Source organism: Nymphaea colorata, chromosome 2 (assembly GCF_008831285.2).
Source record: "Nymphaea colorata isolate Beijing-Zhang1983 chromosome 2, ASM883128v2, whole genome shotgun sequence".
In the NCBI taxonomy this organism is placed as follows: Eukaryota; Viridiplantae; Streptophyta; class Magnoliopsida; order Nymphaeales; family Nymphaeaceae; genus Nymphaea; species Nymphaea colorata.
Genome location: NC_045139.1, coordinates 35,255,753 through 35,273,587, shown reverse-complemented (window position 1 = coordinate 35,273,587; position 17,835 = coordinate 35,255,753). Strand labels below are relative to the sequence as shown.

General features: G+C 39.8%; 1 protein-coding gene across 2 annotated transcripts; it reads right to left on the bottom strand.

Annotated features, from left to right (window-relative positions):
• Positions 1–12,333: 12,333 nt before the first annotated feature.
• LOC116246659 (protein TIFY 9-like) lies at positions 12,334–15,726 on the bottom strand. Of its 2 annotated transcripts, none has more exons than XM_031618462.2 (6): positions 15,543–15,726; positions 15,276–15,444; positions 15,046–15,136; positions 14,818–14,959; positions 13,990–14,053; positions 12,334–12,760 (listed from the first exon to the last, which is right to left on the bottom strand). In XM_031618462.2, the coding sequence occupies exons 1-5, from the start codon at positions 15,625–15,627 to the stop codon at positions 13,992–13,994; spliced, it is 549 nt and encodes a 182-aa protein (XP_031474322.1). In that variant the 5' UTR covers positions 15,628–15,726; the 3' UTR covers positions 12,334–12,760; positions 13,990–13,991. The 2 variants fall into 2 exon arrangements, with proteins under 2 accessions (XP_031474322.1, XP_031474321.1); XM_031618461.2 differs by having other exon boundaries at positions 13,996–14,053.
• Between the last annotated feature and the right edge of the window lie 2,109 nt (positions 15,727–17,835).

Sequence of the window (17,835 nt, the reverse complement as noted above, 5' to 3'; positions counted from 1 at the left end):
AGTCCACCTTTTATCTATAATCTTCCATATGGGCATATATAACTTTTTCTTTTCCTTTAAGTTGTCTCGAATTACCTCTTTTGCTTTGTCCAATGCCTCATATAAGTACCTTATAGAAGGTCTGTCCTCGCTGTCAGCCAACCTGAGAACCTTAACTAATGGAACACAAACCTTCAATAGCTTCACACATGATTCCCAAAATACGTTATTGAATATAATATCCACAACTAAAGAAACATTTCTTTTATGAGCATGTGAATATGCAGCCCATTCTTCACTATCAAACATCTGTCTCAAAGGAGTTCTTTGTTTCACCACACTCTGCACAGTCAATACATTTGTGGCAAATCTAGTTTGTGTAGGTCGTATTAATTCAACTCCTTTTGTAAATTTTCTCATCAAACTCAATACATATGCATGATTATAGATAAATTTTGTTACTTCTTGACATTGGTCAATGGCTGATTTCATATCATGCATCTCATTAAGATCTTGAAGCATTAGATGAACACAATGAGTGACACATGGACTCCAATAAAATGTTCTATACTTTTGAAATAATAAATCTCCTGCAGCTCTATAATTTGCAGCATTATCTGTAATAAACTGTATAATGTTTGCAGGTCCAACTTCTTGTACGACATTATAAAAAACATTGAATAAAATCTCAGCAGTCTTAGGAACATCAGACAAGTCAAGAGATTTCAAGAACATTGTACCTTTATCCTGAAGCAAGTGTTCTTGACCTTGTATCAGTCCAACCATCTAACATAATGGAGCAACCTGTTTCCTTCCAACATAATTTCAACTCATCGCAATGCTCAGACACTTCTTTGACTGTATCCTGAAGAATTTTACCCCTCAACTGATGATATGATGACATTTTGAATCCGGGGCCTATAGAAACAATTGCATCTGCCATGGCTTGGAATTGAAAAGAATTAGCTGCATTGAATGAAATACATGCATCATAAAACTATTTCCCTACCTGCTTTTGTGCATGATATAGCATATCTTTAGATGTCATAGCAGCACGAATCTGCGGCTGACCACCTGGGCTGGTATATGAAGGGAAAAAACTCCTAATAGAACCAACACTAGACCTACCAGTAGGAACTCTACCACTAGGTGGTCGCATACCACGCCTGGCCCTAACATCTGTTTATGCCTTTCCTCTTCCTTCATGTTATGCCAAATCGACCTCCTTCATACATAATCCCTTTTCCTCTACGATCTCTACCTCTTGAGGTCTCCAAATCTGTTCTTAGACTGCTATCGTCTTCATCATCACATTCATAAGCTTCTTCTTCATCTTCCAAAGGCACATTATAGCCTACATATGCATCTTCAATTTTTTTTTGTATTCTCTTTTGACGTAAAGCATGAAGCATATCTAAACATTGTTGACGCACAAATGGAGGCAAAGGTTTGTTTGGTCCTCCAACACAAGGAGACGCATCTTTGGAGGTCCCTGCCAAATGGTGTTTCATTCTAATAATCCCTCCTGAAAGTGTATTCCCACAGAAGCCACATTTGAGTTTCAAACGGTTATTCTCCTTCACCCTTTCGCACCATTGCCATGTAGGATCCATATCTTAAAAAAAAAAAAACGAAATCCTATGGTAAACTTAATGAAAAACACTCAAAGTCTTCAAAATTACGATTATACGGTAAAAATTTAAGAATACATGGTAAGAACATGAGATTTCATACCTTACGAAGAAGAAATGTCTGAAATGAAGAAAACCCCTTTCCTTCCCACGAAAATCAAGCACCCACGCACAAATCGACCACTTAATCTTCGATTTGACGATGAAAATTAAGTTTTTCACGGTGAAAATGAACGATCGCCCTCCCTCACGGCACTATCCAAGCGTTAGAAATGAAGAACGGAAGAAAAATTTGAAAAAGAAGCCGAATAAGTAGGTCTCGGCCCCTTTTTGCGTTTTTAGGCCGTATCGTACGATACGGGCCTTGTATCGTGCGATACAGGGCCGATACACCCCCTTTTTACGATACGGGGGGTGTATCGTATCGTTTTATCGTACGATACGTACAACATTGACCACAATCTCAACTGTAGCTGTTGGCCTAAGAAAATATACGGAGATTTGTATCTGCAAGAAGGAAAAGGACGTTGGTGTGTGCATCCAAATCCTCATGTTGGTTTTATTTTAGATCACAAGCGCTCCCCACTCTGCCACATTTCCAATCCTGAAAAGTTTTTTTGTTATAAGACCTCTGAAACCACTGTTGTAGTATAATTTTTTTCCTTTTTTTTTTTCTTGAATCTTGATTTATGTGTAGTGACAATTTTTAAGTATAAGTTTTTTGCTGATTTTGAGGGGGGTTTTGTCAGAATATTAAGATGTTACAGCCAGCATCTTTCAGCTGAATGGTCACGAAGGTCAATGGGTTTATCCGACCACCTTTTTTGTTTAGATCCAATACTACTGTGGACTACTCCGTGCATTTCTGAAATGGGATATCGACATCTTGTTAGAAGTCATTGATGTGCATCAACTTTTCTTGGCTTCCATCCTTCGCGTTATGTGAGAGTTGTACTGGGAGCTTCACATAGTGCATGTTTTTGGGGTAACACAAACTTGGGTTTTCTAGGACCCATGCTGATTTTTGTGATCATGACCGTTAGCCTGTATCTTGAATGCAGGTGCTGAATTGGCAATATTTGTGGCTTCAGTTCCCTATCTCTCCAAATTTCAAATGCCTCAAATTGCCCTGGCTAGCACTAGTCCACTGCCTAAAGCCATGATACACCGTGTTCAGCCGCCATAGTCTCTGCCATCCAGTTCTCCCAGTTCGGATAACATCCTTCCAGCTTCTACTGGCGGAAGCGGCGAACACTACCATCTTGTTATATTCTACTTGATACATTCCATTTTGTAGGGACGGGTTTTCTTCCTTCTATAATTTCTTTCATTGGTCTCCAGCTTTGGTTATGTGAAATGATTGTAAGCATGCCCACTTTTTGCTGCTGAACGTATAGCCGTTCCTCAAGCAAATTTAGCCTCGTATCCTCGTGTGTTCACTGTTCTGGCATTGTAAGCAATGCAATTGCTAATGTGATCCCACCATGCTGCTGGTACAGTTCTCTTCTTGCTATTCCAATTGCTAATGTGATCCCACCATGCTGCTGCTACAGGTCCCGATGCAGCTCTGGACCCCGTGGCAGTAGGGGCTTCGGTCTCTAACGTGGGCAGTGGGGTTCCCTCCCGCTCACCAGGCGGTCTCCTTTATGATGCTCTTGGATATCAGACCCATGAGCCACCATATTTCTGTTTCTCCCTTTCCTCCTTGCTTCCATTTTAAACCAAGGGATACCTCCTTCCACATTCTCCACACTGCTCTACATAATTGAGTATGAAGAAACATATTCTTGGTCACACAAGCAAACCTAAACCAGGAGCACATTAACAGATAAATGAACTAATTCTTGCTCACACCGACAAACCTAAACCTTGCACACACCAACAAAACTTATGAATGAATGAAGGTGCACACCACCACAAACTTTTGAAAAGGGGTTTTTCTTTTCAAAATATAGTCGATTACCATGAATGCATATCCATATGGTTGAGGTAGCAAGTCTTGATATGAGCAATGGGCGTAGAGCACAAGTGCATATGGTCCGTGCAGCCCTTTGGATCTTTAAGTAGACAGTTAGTCTGGAAGAGTTTTTAAACAGCACAACGGGATCCAGTGTCTCCTTAATGAACTTGGTGTCAATAATACAGCAAAATTAAGCTACTCATAAGGATGCCAAACTTAAATGAGATGGCCTACGATGGAATTAAATAGTTTTTATTTGTAGGCAGGGTCAAATTCTATCCCAACTTTTCATTTAAATAATTAAATTGAGGCAAGTCGGGACCTGACCTTCTTCGGAGCAGAGTTATGTTTTTTGGATATATAGTCTGGACTTGCACAAAGAATGTCATCCATGGCAACTGAGCCTTCCCAGTGTGAATGGCACCACAGAAATGGTTGTCCCTTTTGGCTGTAAGGACACGATTAGCCATTATGTCATGAAAGAGAAATTGGGTCAGGTTTGCCATGTGCCCAAATGGAGAAAGATCTCTCCACCAGCTCGGCCCCCATGTGGAAAGAGGTGAAAAAACTTTGTTTATAAGAGATAGGTACTGCATGCCACCTGCTCCGGCCGGTCTCCGGACTCAAGATTTTTTACAAAAAGGAAAAAAAAAAAGACAAGAAAAACATAAGAGAAAGATTTTGTAACCCCAATTTTTCATGACTAGCAGACCGACAATTATTGACCCCACCGGTGAGACGTCATCCACCAAAAAAAGGAAAAAAAACAAAAACAAAAAAATTCCGAATCCATCTTCTACATGTGTAGACAATTCGAATTCGGCAGTACATGGTGTCTTATCTATCTTCCAAACAAATTTTACTCCGGAGACTCAGTTGACAATATATAACGACTTTGCTTTCTTGGAATCAACTGAATATAATTATAAAGAACAGAAAATGAGATTGGAAGAGCAACATGTTTTCATGCTAGCTAAAACAAAGTTTCTGACATGAATTCAGTATAAGTATGATCCAAATCTCTCGCAAGTGTTTTCCTATTTCATTTTTCTCCTTGCCTGATGAAGTGGAACTCTCTAAGAACTAAGAAGTTTAGGCTGTGTTTGATAGCCTTGGATTTCAGATCCAAGAAGATCATCTGAGATCTATGCTGAACTCGGATTCATGGACCGATCTTTTGTCCGATCTCCTCCCCTTGGTTAAACTACAACTCCATGGCTTTTGCATTCAAGTGTACATTTGTTATCTGCACTACTGAAATCCACTATGTACTTGTCAAACAGTAGCTCAATGGGTACAAGCAAAAAAACTAATGTTAGAGTGGCGTAATTGGAAGTTCGCCGATCGATGTCAAAGGGGATTAAAATTGTTGGAAACATTTATAATATCAAAATAGTGCTTTTTCAGAAAAAAATCAGTGTTTCTCAATTCTCAAAGTACGGAAGAATGTTTCTGAATGATCTAAATTCAGGTTAATATGTAGTATTTTGCAAAGCTTTATACAATATCTCAGGCCAAAACAGCCTCCAGTTCTTCAGGGGCACTCTACTCAAGAAAACATTCTTTCTTTGTTGTTTATTCATGAAAATATTCTTAGTCCTCAATGTTAAACCCATTAATGCAAATTAACCATACACTTTCGATTTGCTTTAAACTGAAGCAAAGGCATGTGATCAAGTTGCATGAAGTTTCTTGGACAAATTAATTAAGCTCTTTTGCTTTTGGGCTTTCATGAGATACTTTCCATTCTTTTGGAGTTTACAGCAATGACTTGGAAGATGGAGAGCAAAGAGGCCGTTGGTCCTGAAGTACCCCAGATTGGTATAGCAACTCACTTCTTTTCTATGTTGCAGTCGTTGTTTATACGCCTGTTTGAGAAAACATAAGGCTAAGTATGAATTAAGCTTAAAGCTCATCGCAGTATCGTGAAGATAAGTTAAGAAAGATCCTCTAATATCAATGTGACTTGCCAATTGGTTAAGGGAGGTTCAAAAGCACGTTTTTGAGACATGAGGAAATGACATATATATATATATATATATATAACAGCGCTCCCATATATATGTATGCCCACTCTTAGCTGATAAGCCTTAAAATGCCAAAACCAGATTGAAAGGCAGCTTTAATAAACATTTCTCACAAAAATATTTTAAAAGTAACGAAAAATTCATCAAAAAATCTCCATACTTGTCGGAGTTAGCTAGCAAAACTTGATAACCAAGATCTCACGTTCTTTGATCGAAGTATACATAGATCAAAATAACCCGTGTGACACATTGGCTCGATCGGTGACTGCTAAGCGGCTAGTCGCTGGTTTGAGTGACATGGGTGTCCTCTCCGACTATTGACTCATAGGTAGCCAGTCACTGGTTTGAATTGCATGGGTGTTTTCAAAGGTAGTAAGGGGGTAACCAGACTGCTAGGCAGCCGGGCACTGGTTTGAGTGGCAATGGGTGCGATCCCTTTTGTAAAGGACAGTAAGGGGCGACCTTAACTGCTAGGGGGTGGATCACTAGCTTGACTGGCATGGGTGCGTTCGAGAACTTTTGGCTCACACTTGCTAGCGAAATATTCTCCTCCTCTTGTGAAAACTTTTAAAAATGGATGGCTGCCCACCTAAACTAACAGTCAAGAGCTGCCCTACTAGATCGAACTCTTTTGGGCATGTGAAATTTGAGATTGCATCGAACAATGCAAACCGGTCAAAGACTCAAAATTCCTAGGAAAACGTACATGAAATTAACTTTTGTGGAGAACACTGCCCAACCCCCACGTTGTCCACATCTTTCGCGTGAGAATATTAGTACAAGCCGTGTCGGTCCTTTCATATCACCATCTTAATTCTGACATCAACGTTTTTGTTTGGGCGTTTCGGACGGTAGAGATTTTTTAACTTTTTTATTTGGGCATTTGCAGAGGCCTTTCACTGTTTTACCTGAAAATTTTTGACTGGCAGATATGAAGCCCTCTTTCAGGTGTTACTGCTAGTGCACCTTCTTCACTAGCAAAATTGTGAGGGAGACATGTTTTTCTTTCAAGTCACTTTCAGAAATTTTCTTTTTTGTTTCTTGAACAATCAAAGCCAGGCTCTACGCCAATCCCATTGGGGTCGTGTTAGAATCTTCAAAGAAGATTTTGTTAATATCTGCATTTAAGGTGAATCTCTTCACAAATGACAAGGAGTATTTATTTTTTTGATCTATTATGCCTAGTTGGTGTTGTGAATTTCAATTCAAAAATGAGAGAAAGGTAAAAGCTGAAATAGAAATAAGATCAGAGAGGAAGTGCAAATTTTAAAAACATTCTGTCCTCATTGAGGCAACAGGCTAATCCGATATGGACGCTTTGATATTATATGCAAACAGAGTAAAAGAGAAAAGAAGACAATGAATTTGTGCTTGGTTTGGCTTCAAGTGCGCATTTTGAGAGTTGGGCCGACAGAAAATTCCATATGATAGAGACCTCTGATGTGCTTGGTTAGCCATTCATTCGCATGTCAACAAAGTTTATCTCCATCCAAATGGTTATCCAGTTGTATTACTGCTTCTCATCTTTAACAATAGTTAAGTTTCAAAAATTAAGCAATCAAGTTGTTGAATACAACACCCAATTTTTCACTAGGAGGTCGACCTATTTTATCTCCATTATCTTTCATAGAATTGAGATCACCTATTGTTCCTATTGTGATTATGTAGGTGTCAACGTTCAGCCTCAAAGGGCATAGCATAGCTGGTTGGCTTGAGAGTCATACTGACACTTAGTTTGATTTCTATGGATGCTATTTTTCTGAACTACAAGTGGTGACTACATGACATTGAAGTTCAAGGAAATACTGTAGACCACCCTACTCCCGAAGTAGCCCTAGACCCAAGGGCAGTAACATTGATCATCCCAACATTCTAAACTCCTAATATTTAACAATGGGAGATATGGATAAATAAGTGCTAATAATTGAGCAAATGAAGTTGTCATCTTTGGTTCTCATGTTTATAATAATTCAGCATTCATTTGAGTTATTAGGAATACAAACCATGAATTCAAGTACCCAGCCATCCCTTGATGATTCGTTCAACATCACCATCATTGAATGTGCTGTGCTGTAGTGGGCCTACCACCAATCAAAATGACCACCAGTCAGGTGGACTCAAGTATCCCAAAGAAAATATATTTTTCGGGACGAAGGGGCTGAAATTCATGTAGTGAAAACTTCTGCATCTGACCTCATATGTTGCATAAGAAAATCTTCAGGGAGTTTGAGCATTTGATTCTCCTACAGCCAATTACAAGGGGTCTTATGTTTCAACTCTAACTCCTCACTTGATAGCCAATCCTATCCGCACCCACCCCGCCCCCCCGCCAAAAAAAGGACCTATCACTAACTTACTTTTTCACCACATGCACTACCCTTTCTAGGCTCTCCCAGTTATTTTTTCTTTTGTCTATACTGACAATATTTGGTAAGTTCTTGAGATCCATGAGAGACCATTTGGCAACAAAAAATATACTGTTGCTGTCAAATGAATGTGCCAAAAAATTACGATAGATTCGTGTAACGGTGTGTTAAAGGGTGCCATGAATTTGCCCCATTTTTTGTGGACCATAATTATAGGATAGTAACAACAATGTGTTATTGTTGGGAAACATTTTCCTATGGCACTAACTCCATTTGGCTTGAAAATATTAAGGTCCTAAACTTTTGGCAGAGAGTTGCAAGGGTGTACATCCTCTTCCTTGTACTTGGAATTTTCCTTGCTCAAGAAGCAGAACTTCGAGAAGCCTGGCGGAGAAGCCTCGCTCGAGGGGTCCTATGCAAGCCTCAAGTTGGTGCAAGGACTTGTAGTAAATTTTTAATAGGGGCCAACCCTTTTTTTTTAAAAGTTTTTATAGGGTTTGAACTAAAATTTTTGAAAATTTTAATAGGTTAAATTTAAAATTTGAAGACTTGAGGTTGTGTTTGTTTCACTGTGGATTTAAGATCTGTGATCCACAGATTTATGGTCTCTCCCTGGCCCTAAACCCTCTGACCTTAAATCCATGCTTTTTAACATATTCATGGATTGGATTTAAAATCCATGCTGTTAAACTGATAATATCTAGAAACACACCTTTTATGCAGCATCGAAATGTCGGGGTTAGAGGTATTTTGAGTTACATTTGGTGACATATGTATGTTCTATGTATCTTTTATGTATCTGCCACAAAGATTGCGGTAGATTTATGTCTATGTATCTTTTATGTATCTGCCACAAAGATTGTGACAGATTTATGAAAAAGTTTTACATAAATCTGCCACAATCTTTGTCGCAGATACATGAAACAGTAACATATTTTTCTTGCTGCCAAACGACCCCTACGTGTTCGGTTACCAATTTAATGTAGTTTTGCATAAATTAAAAACCTTCTCCACTACAGCAATGCTGACATATGGCCTGCTCCATGTAAAGTGTTCATCTAATGAAGAATCCTAGCTCAAACCCAGGATTCACACTTAAGATCTTTATTTTACCCTTTTGCATTAAAAAAAAAAGATTTTAAGATCCGAAAGAGGAGGGTCTGATTCTAAATCCACGGTTTTCAAATCCCAAGAACCTCAAATACGAATACTATCAATGCCCAAGAAAATCTTAATTTCTTTCCATAACGCACAAAGGCCACATATGATGTGACTGAACTCCTCCTCAAATTTCTGAACTCCATCTCTACATACATGAGATGGCAACCGAGGATCGGCCTAAACTGAGGACAATACGGCGACTACCACATGGAACACTGACGAAGCTTTTGGGAGGCATCACTATCATTTGCATTGGGTAGGACCACTCTGTTCACGGACGCGTAAGGGTGACCGTAGGGTTCTTGGCCCACCAACCACGACCAATTCAATATAGAGATGGAAAAAATTGGAAGGTGCAAGAATTGGCAGTATGAAGACGGACTTTGTTTACCTTGAACAACTGAGTCAGGGAAATACTTTAAAGTGATTGTCCAGTTGCAATGATCAGACCACCTGCATCGATGCTCTGTTTGGTACTCCATTTTTCCGTGCATGAGTTCCCCACTAGTACGACAACAAAACATTTTAAACGGAAAAGTAAAATATCTTTAATTATTGATCACATTAATTTGTGGAAAGATTATCTTGGAAAACTTTATCCTGGACAACTTCTCCATGCAATTGAATGCCTCTTTTGTATGTATATATGTGTGTGTAAGAGAGAGAGAGAGAGAGAGAGAAGAGGGAGAGAGGGACAGAACAAGATCTCTCTCATGTGGAACACTTAATGCAACCCTTCAACCCAATTCTTCAAGCCGTCCAAAGAGTAATCTGCATTGTTCACGCGCTGCGGGCTTGACCAGCTATGCGATACACTATTTAGAGAGGGAGAGAGAGATTTCTCCCTTCCATGCAGCTTCTTAAACCTTGGTAATCCGCGTTGTTCACACGCTATGGGCCTGACCAGCTATGCTATACACTATTTAGAGAAGGAGGGAGAGATTTCTCGCTTCCATGCAGCTTCCTAGACTTTCAATAAAAGGCGATCTAGTCAACATATTATTATCTTGTAAGTATACCATTTTTGGTGTGTCCTGATGAAGTAACAGGCCAACATGAATGTATGTCACTGCTTTCCTCCAAAAAAAAAAAAAAAAAAAAAAAAAACTTAGGCCCTGTCTTGCAAATTCGGTAAAATTGTTTTTCTACTTTTTAAATACTTTGGTTCCCAACAATTTTTGAAACTGGCCTATATTTGGTAAACCATGAAGATCAAATCTAGAAAATAAAGTCCGGTTTTCACGTTTCTTTCTTTTGGATGAATCTCTCTCTCTCTCTCTCTCTCTCTCTCTCTCAGACACACACACACATACACATAGGGCTGCACAACGAGTCGAGCCAGCTCGGGCTCGACTCGAACTCGCCCGGTTAAACTCGGCTCGAGCTCGACTCGTTTATAAACGAGTCGAGTTCGAGCTTACAATGAAACTCGAATGAGTAAACGAGTCGAGTTCGAGTTTTAAGAACTCGACTCGTTTATACTCGGCTCGACTCGTTTATACTCGGCTCGACTCGTTTATACTCGACGAGTAAACAAATTTCATCCCACGTCATGAAATTTACTAGATATTTTAAAAAGAAGGATCATATTTTATTTAGACGAGCTAATCGAGTTAATCGAGTCGAGCTCGAGCTCGACTTTATTTAATCGAGTCGAGCTCGAGCTTGTGTTAGGTAGCTCGACTCGAGTTCGAGTCGAGTTCGAGCTCTTTGAGTCGAGTCGAGCTCGAGCTGGGCAAGCTCGAGCTCGACTCGGCTCGTGTGCAGCCCTACATACACACACACTCTTTTTGGGATTCTACCCCAGTAGTTGGCCAATCAGGCTCGGATCGAACCCTAACAACAACACACCCGGCTTTTGACAATGTAACGTGGATTTGAAATCAATGCTGGGGCTGGTGCCCTCGACCCTGAGATCCGTGGGAAATCAAACACAATTTAAAAGCAATAAACCTGCAATTGGCTTTTGAAAAGGTAGTTTGTAGAAGACCAGAACATGGAATTTCTTGGTAGCAACCAAATGCATGTTGTTATTACACCAATTACCAATCGACCTCCCATGCAAAATAACCAAATAGTGAAAAAAAAAATTCCAAAACACATCTAAATGTTTAATTATAATAAAAAAGGAGAGCTAACTTTTTTCTTAGTTTGTGAAAAAGATTCATATCGTTTATTTCTTATCAAACTAATTATCTAATGGACAGAAAATCAGTTTAATTTACCTCCAAACAAGATATTAAGTGTGTGTTTGACAGCCTCATCTCTCTGATCCCAGGCAGATTTAAAAGATGTGTCATGTAAGGTCTCACGTTAAAACAAACCAGGGATTTCAGTAGCGTGGATCTCAAACCCATGCTACATGAAGCTTCTTGTTCAATTGATTTTATTTATTCCTTTTCTATATGCGGCGTCTGGCCTGAAATCCAGGAGACGTCTTTTGGATCTCAAATCCGCAGCAAACAAATGCCTCATAAAAAATACACAACTTGTTGCAATTATGATAATTCTTTAGGTATGTTTATTTTTTCTTTCTGTTAATATTACAGACTATGTGTCCTAATAACACCAAAAGGAGAACTGCGCTTTTGATTATTGCCAAATTCCTAACCCTTGATATTGGAGATTTTCCAGGAAAAAATTGTTACCGAATGTTATTCCAAAAATGCTTGGCGCAAGTAGTCAGAGCCGTCTCAATAAAGAAAACTCAGAAGATCGGTTTTCTTTGTCTCTTCATCTCTTTTAGGTTTGGTAAACTTGGAAACCGTATGATTCAAACCAGAGAATCCTAAGCAATCCCATTATCTAACTGCTAGTTTAAGGGCTTATTTGGGAGGAGTTAGGTGGAACAGTCACACAAAGATATTGAATTCTTGTTGGTCAAACTTATTCTGCTGAAGCATTAAGAGCTTAGTCACAACTTCTGGACACTTGTAATCATATGCAGCCAAAACAGATTTAACAAAGCTGCCATTTCTCAGCGCAAGAAATCAGAGGGTATTCATCTTTTTCACCGCCTACCCAGTAGAACTTTGAATCATAAGCTGAGCCATGTTTTAGTTAGAGCAGGTATTCAACAATATCTTATGTTATTTAGCATATATTTATACTGATGGACCATGGATAGCATTACTACAATAGTGTGGAATACACACACGCGCACACTCACTCACACGCACACAGAGCGAGAGAGAGAGAGAGAGAGAACATACTGAAAGTAGGTGTTACATATTAAATGTACAAGGCTGCTGAACAAAGCACCGTATAGTGTGCGGCAACCAAGCATAGAACTATAGCCAGACCGGTGGGCAGCCGGTGCAAAATCCCAAATTTCACATGGAACACAAGCAAAAAGAGGACCAAAAGGAAAAGGACATCCCAGTTAAAAGGAAAAGAAGCATTATAACAATAATAACAATAACATGCGTTAATCAATCTACACTATGCTCATCAATGGCAACTCATCACCATGACGCCTCATCCGACTTACATACTGCAGAATGCTGCATAGTGCAGAATGAGCGTTACAGAGGTTAACGGAGGTTAGGGGATTCCGGTGTCTACGAGTGGGGGGTGCCCGATAACTTCTTGTCCTGTTCATCGGCAGGTTGCTCGTATGGCAAGGTGGAAGACAGCCTGAGAAAGGAGAAGGAAGCTCAGTTACTGGGGCCCAACAGCCGACTGGTTTGACAGGGAGTATGAACATGCAAAAAACACAGTCCGTATGTGGCAGACATGTACCCAATAAGAGGGCAGATAGGGAGGAGATTAATGCAAAGTGCTTGGTGGGTGAGATGTCTCCCTCCTCCACTAGTGACAAGCACCAACTTATGCAGCTCCAGCAAAAATAGATCTACCAAGTAAAAGATGTGTTTTATTTTCCTTTCGGTATGTGCGTATATGTGTCCTTGCGTGTGCGCGTATGTGTGGGCCTCAAAATGTCCCACGAGTACCTTGTGCATATAAAAAACACAGGGTTCACCCGAAGATTCACTCTCCTTGACGACAATAAAGACCCACATGCATCGCTACCGCTAAGAACGCGTGAATTCATTAATTTTATCAGGAAGAAGTCAAATAAACACGAGAATGACGCACCATCATTTTAAAGCTCTCTCTCTCCCTCTCTCTCTCTCTCTCTCTCTCTATATATATATATATATATATATATATATATATATAAGCAGAAAGGTTGAACAGTCTCTTCTGCCTTCTGCCTACAATGTCTTCTTTTTGTTGTTCAAGGGTGACTGTACACTGAAATGTGCTTTAATGAGTTAAACCTTATAGTCAATAGGATCATTATTTCTTCCATTGACCAGCACACTTTAAAAGGAGCTGGGGAGATTTGTCTAGTTGATCATAGCAAGATCTAGGTCATAACCGTCTAATTTGAAAGGATCAGTCATACTCGATGCACCTTTTTCCTGGAAAAGAAATTAAAGATCTTTATTGATACTGAAGTCGAAAAATGGTGTACAGATAACTGGCTCACATCATGAGGTATCGGATCATGTAATCTCCCCCTTTTGTACAGTCAAAGCATTCAACTCTATTTACAGAAGAGAACTCTTGATCACAGAGAGGGAGGACTTATAAATGGGGCATGCCATGAATCTTCTGCAGAAGACAGGGTAGGGCAAGAATGGAAAATTCCTATTTCTGCACGATGAGGTCTAACGCCTGCCAAGGAGGGCGACCATGGTGCAGACCTTTGGCAGGGTAGTTAAAAGTTCGCGGAGATGGGTGCCAGAAAGGCTTTAACTGCAGTTGAATGTTTCAAACGAGCATTGGCCATCGAACCTTAGGCAACGTGTTTTGACAGACAGAACTAAACAAGCATAAGAAGGAGGGATCGAACGCACAATCACCTGTCCTTCCTCTTCTCCAGAAATCTCTGTAGTGACTTTCTTCTCGCAATGGGAAGATCTGCATCAACGAGTGGACCTGTATATTAGTACAGGCGAGCATATATGGTGATATAGAACTAGGAAGTTGAGAATCAAACAAGAAATAAGATTTGTTATGGCAAAAGACTTCGACATTGAAATTCTTTTGAATCTCCCATATTTCTATCTGTAAGAAATGATTCCATGGGGTTGATAATCTTATATACCAACATCTAAAAGCAGGGAAAAGGGATCCATGGAACTCAGGATTTCCTCTCAATGTTCCAAAAAATTTAACGAAAGGGAAAGGAGAAGAGAAAAGGAAACTGCCTCCTGATTCTTTTGCAAGAGAGATGGATTCGGTGGTTCACAGAATCAGCCTCAAAGAAGTTTGAGACCATATGCCAATAAACAAATCAGGAAAACTTATTTTCCCTAGCAGAAAGCCCAAGGGGCCTTTTTCTTCTCTTTTCCTGTACAATTAACAGAAAGATGTTTGTTCTTGAATCACCACAAACCAACGCCCCCTTTCCTCTTAAGCGTGTCTAGTTTTGTTAGAAGAGAAGGATTACAGTCCAATTTCATCAAATGTCCATAAAAGGCCGAGAAGAGCCATTACGACAGAGTTGGACTGAAAATTCCCCAGAAACAGCAGGTACAAACGCGCGTACTATGGAATGTGAAATCTTAATTTCATGGTAAGCCATGATATGAAAACGTTAATCGGCTTTAAAGTCCAACAAGATCCCAACCCAGCCATAACCACCATCTTCAGGGAAACAGGTAAGAGATGGCAAGACTCACCTTGGCTTAATTTGTTAAGCGTGTTGCCGACATCCGCTTGCGCAGCAGGCGCAGATCCGGGAGGCGTCGATCTTGCCGGAACTGCCGGGGGCTCCGCCGGCGTGCTTTTCCCATTTGCCGCTAGTTTGATGAGCTTCTCGGCCTGCAGAGCACCAGGTTCCGTTAGAAAAAACGATCCCAGAACCAATGGAAAAACAAGAAAAATGGGAGGAGAGAGTTTCGATCTACCATATCAGACGGAACGTTGAAGACGCTAACCGTCCCGTTATAGAAAATCGTCAGCGGAGCGGTGCCAGGAGGGCCATCAGACGACATCCCCCTAAACCCCCAAAAGGGTAAAAGAAAACACGGAGAAATCGCGAAATTAGCAACCCACTTCCGATATCTTCTTCCTTGAAACGAAAATGGTAAAAGAAAAAGAGAGAAAAGGAAGGATCAGATTTCAGATCCCCACGTACCCAGCAGCCGAACTGAACACGGGCAACGAGAAGTTGATCGGCCGGCTGCTCGCTGCCGGCCTGAACTGATCCTCGGACAGCCATCGATCGGCCATCGCGTCCTTGTGCTGTACAGAGAGCACATTCCTCAGCGCCTGCGCGTTGATCTTCGACACGGTTCTCTGAAATCCTGAACACCAAGAAGCAAAACAAATCGAACCATCAAAAAAAAGGAAACTCTAAAAGCGAAGAAAGAACCAAGAGGAGAAAACAGAATCAAGAACGCACGAGACATGGGAGCATCCAGAGTCGCAGCGGCAGCCGGCGCCGATCTGGAGGCGAAGAAATCAACCTCGACGATCTCCCTCGTCATCTTTGCAGCAGAATCCGTAACAGAGAATCCACGGTAAAGGAAGGAAAGAAGCAAGCGAGAAGATTGGAGAGGAAGGGAATGAAGAGAAGCAGGCGCTCCGCCTCGCCTTTTGTACAGCAAGCAAAGCCAGCGAAGAAGAGGAGAGGGCCGCGCGAAACACGTGAAGGAAGAAGGTACGAGCGGCGGGGCCCACGCGCCCAGAAACCACATCCCTACTTCTCTCCTTACAAATTCAGTCACGTGTACCTTTCCTCGGGCTCCGTATTCGACACGTGCCGGAAAGAACCGCGGAGGGAAAAAACCCTGGCCACGCCGACTTCCCTTGCCGACTCCATTCCGCCGCTTCATGACAAACGATCTGGACCCCGGGTCAAGACTCGGTCCCCGATACCGAATCGGATTCCGCGATTCATCTGAATCGGTCGTGAATCTTTTCTCTTAAAAAATATTTACCATAATTAAAATATAAAATAAAGTTATGAAATGTTAAAAGTTCATGTTATCTTATTAGAAATCGGCGCATTGTTATCAACTGAGATGCTAAAATGCATTATAGTGTTATATAATGTTATATAGTGATAAATGAGAGTTTTAGGGTCCGCTAACTCAATGCACTGGTCGAAACCTGTTTTTGTCATGTATCTAAACGAACTAACCGGGTTAAAAAGTCTATCAAACTCAAAAACAACGTAATGAGGAAAAAAAAAAAGAAACTTCAACTATGCAATTCAAAATATTTGAACACACACACAGTCTAGTCTCTCTACAATATAGAACCGCTTATCGAATCTACAAAGTCTATAATTTGGACAAACATGAAAGAAGCATGACAAATTAGAGACAATGGAAACATGTCAGTTTATTATCTTTTGATGATAAGAATATTTTTATGAGATCTATTGCACATGTACAACAGAAAAGAGTTTGAAACTATTGTTATTAAGAAGAGACTTTGTCTAACCAGAGTAAGCAAATAGAATTATACATAAAGATGTAAACTGATTTGATTCAGATCGGATATACCCTTAATCATATCCGCTTTTCGGATATTCACATACTCATATTCGAATGCGAATAAAAAAAAGTCATATCCAAACTCAAAAAGCAATTACAATCTGAATCTGATTTTTATATTCACCAAATCCGAATTTTAAACAGAATTTTGTCAAATTTCAAACTATAAAAGCATTAAATACAAGATATCTGTTTAAAAATGAATTTGATCTGAATCCGATTGGATGTCACTTATTAAATCCAAATCCGATTTGTTTTCTTAATAATGTTTTTTCATATCCAATTTTTTCAGATCGGTTCAGTTGGATATCCGATTCAAAATGAATATATTGACATACCTAATTATATATTCACCCAATTACAATTAAGCTATGTATGATAGCTGTAGATTTGACGGTAAATTGAAGGTATTAACAAAACTCAAATTTTCCACAAAGGGAGGAAATCCATGATTTTGAGATTTAGCGAGTTGGATTAGCATAGCATAGCTGGTCAGATTGCCTTTGGGAGTTCCATCTAAGAAATCTTCTTGCGACGATTTATTGGTTTTTGGAGAGTGCTACTTTTTTGAATGTATAAGGACAAAATTCGCTCAACTAAAAAGAATATATAGCAGTTGAAGGCTTGGAGAATAGCCCTCGACCATATATAAACAAAGAAAAATTAATCCATGACACAAGTACTCTGAGGCAGGGCGGAGCTAGGATTTTCTTTAGGGGCGGGCCGGCAGTCTAATATCTGAATCCGGGTAGGGCCAACTGAATTCAAATCCAAAAAATACATGGCACAATTAAAAAATTTTATTTTTTTTAATGTAATTTTTTTTTTCATTAGCCGGGGTGGGGCCATGGCCTAGGCGCCCCCCCCCCCCTCTCCTCTCTCCAAGGGGATGCTTGATGGCTTTGGATTTTGATTTTAAAATTAAAATCGTGAAAATAAAATTCCACTCGGCTGGCATTGAAATGAAAATTTTGGTTTTTGTGTTTGTTTTTGCGTTTAGTTGAAATTTTGATTCAAGAATTGAAAATGATGCGTTTGATAAAATAAGAATTAAAATTTTAGAATTGATGAAGTAAAGCCAACACTACATGTGTCCTAATTAAAGACGAAAAAATTCTAAAATTTTTGAATCATAATTTCACCCCTTATGATAAAATCACAATAAAAAATAAATAAAAAATTGGAAAAAAGCGG

Excerpts from the sequence above, each read along its gene's own strand:
- LOC116246659 (XM_031618461.2), bottom strand. The coding sequence starts at position 15,627 with ATGACGAGGGAGATCGTCGAGGTTGATTTCTTCGCCTCCAGATCGGCG. Across the intron at positions 15,137-15,275 it reads GTGTTCAGTTCGGCTGCTGG|GGGGATGTCGTCTGATGGCC; the intron begins GTACGTGGGGAT and ends TTGGGGGTTTAG. Across the intron at positions 14,960-15,045 it reads TCAACGTTCCGTCTGATATG|GCCGAGAAGCTCATCAAACT; the intron begins GTAGATCGAAAC and ends GGTGCTCTGCAG.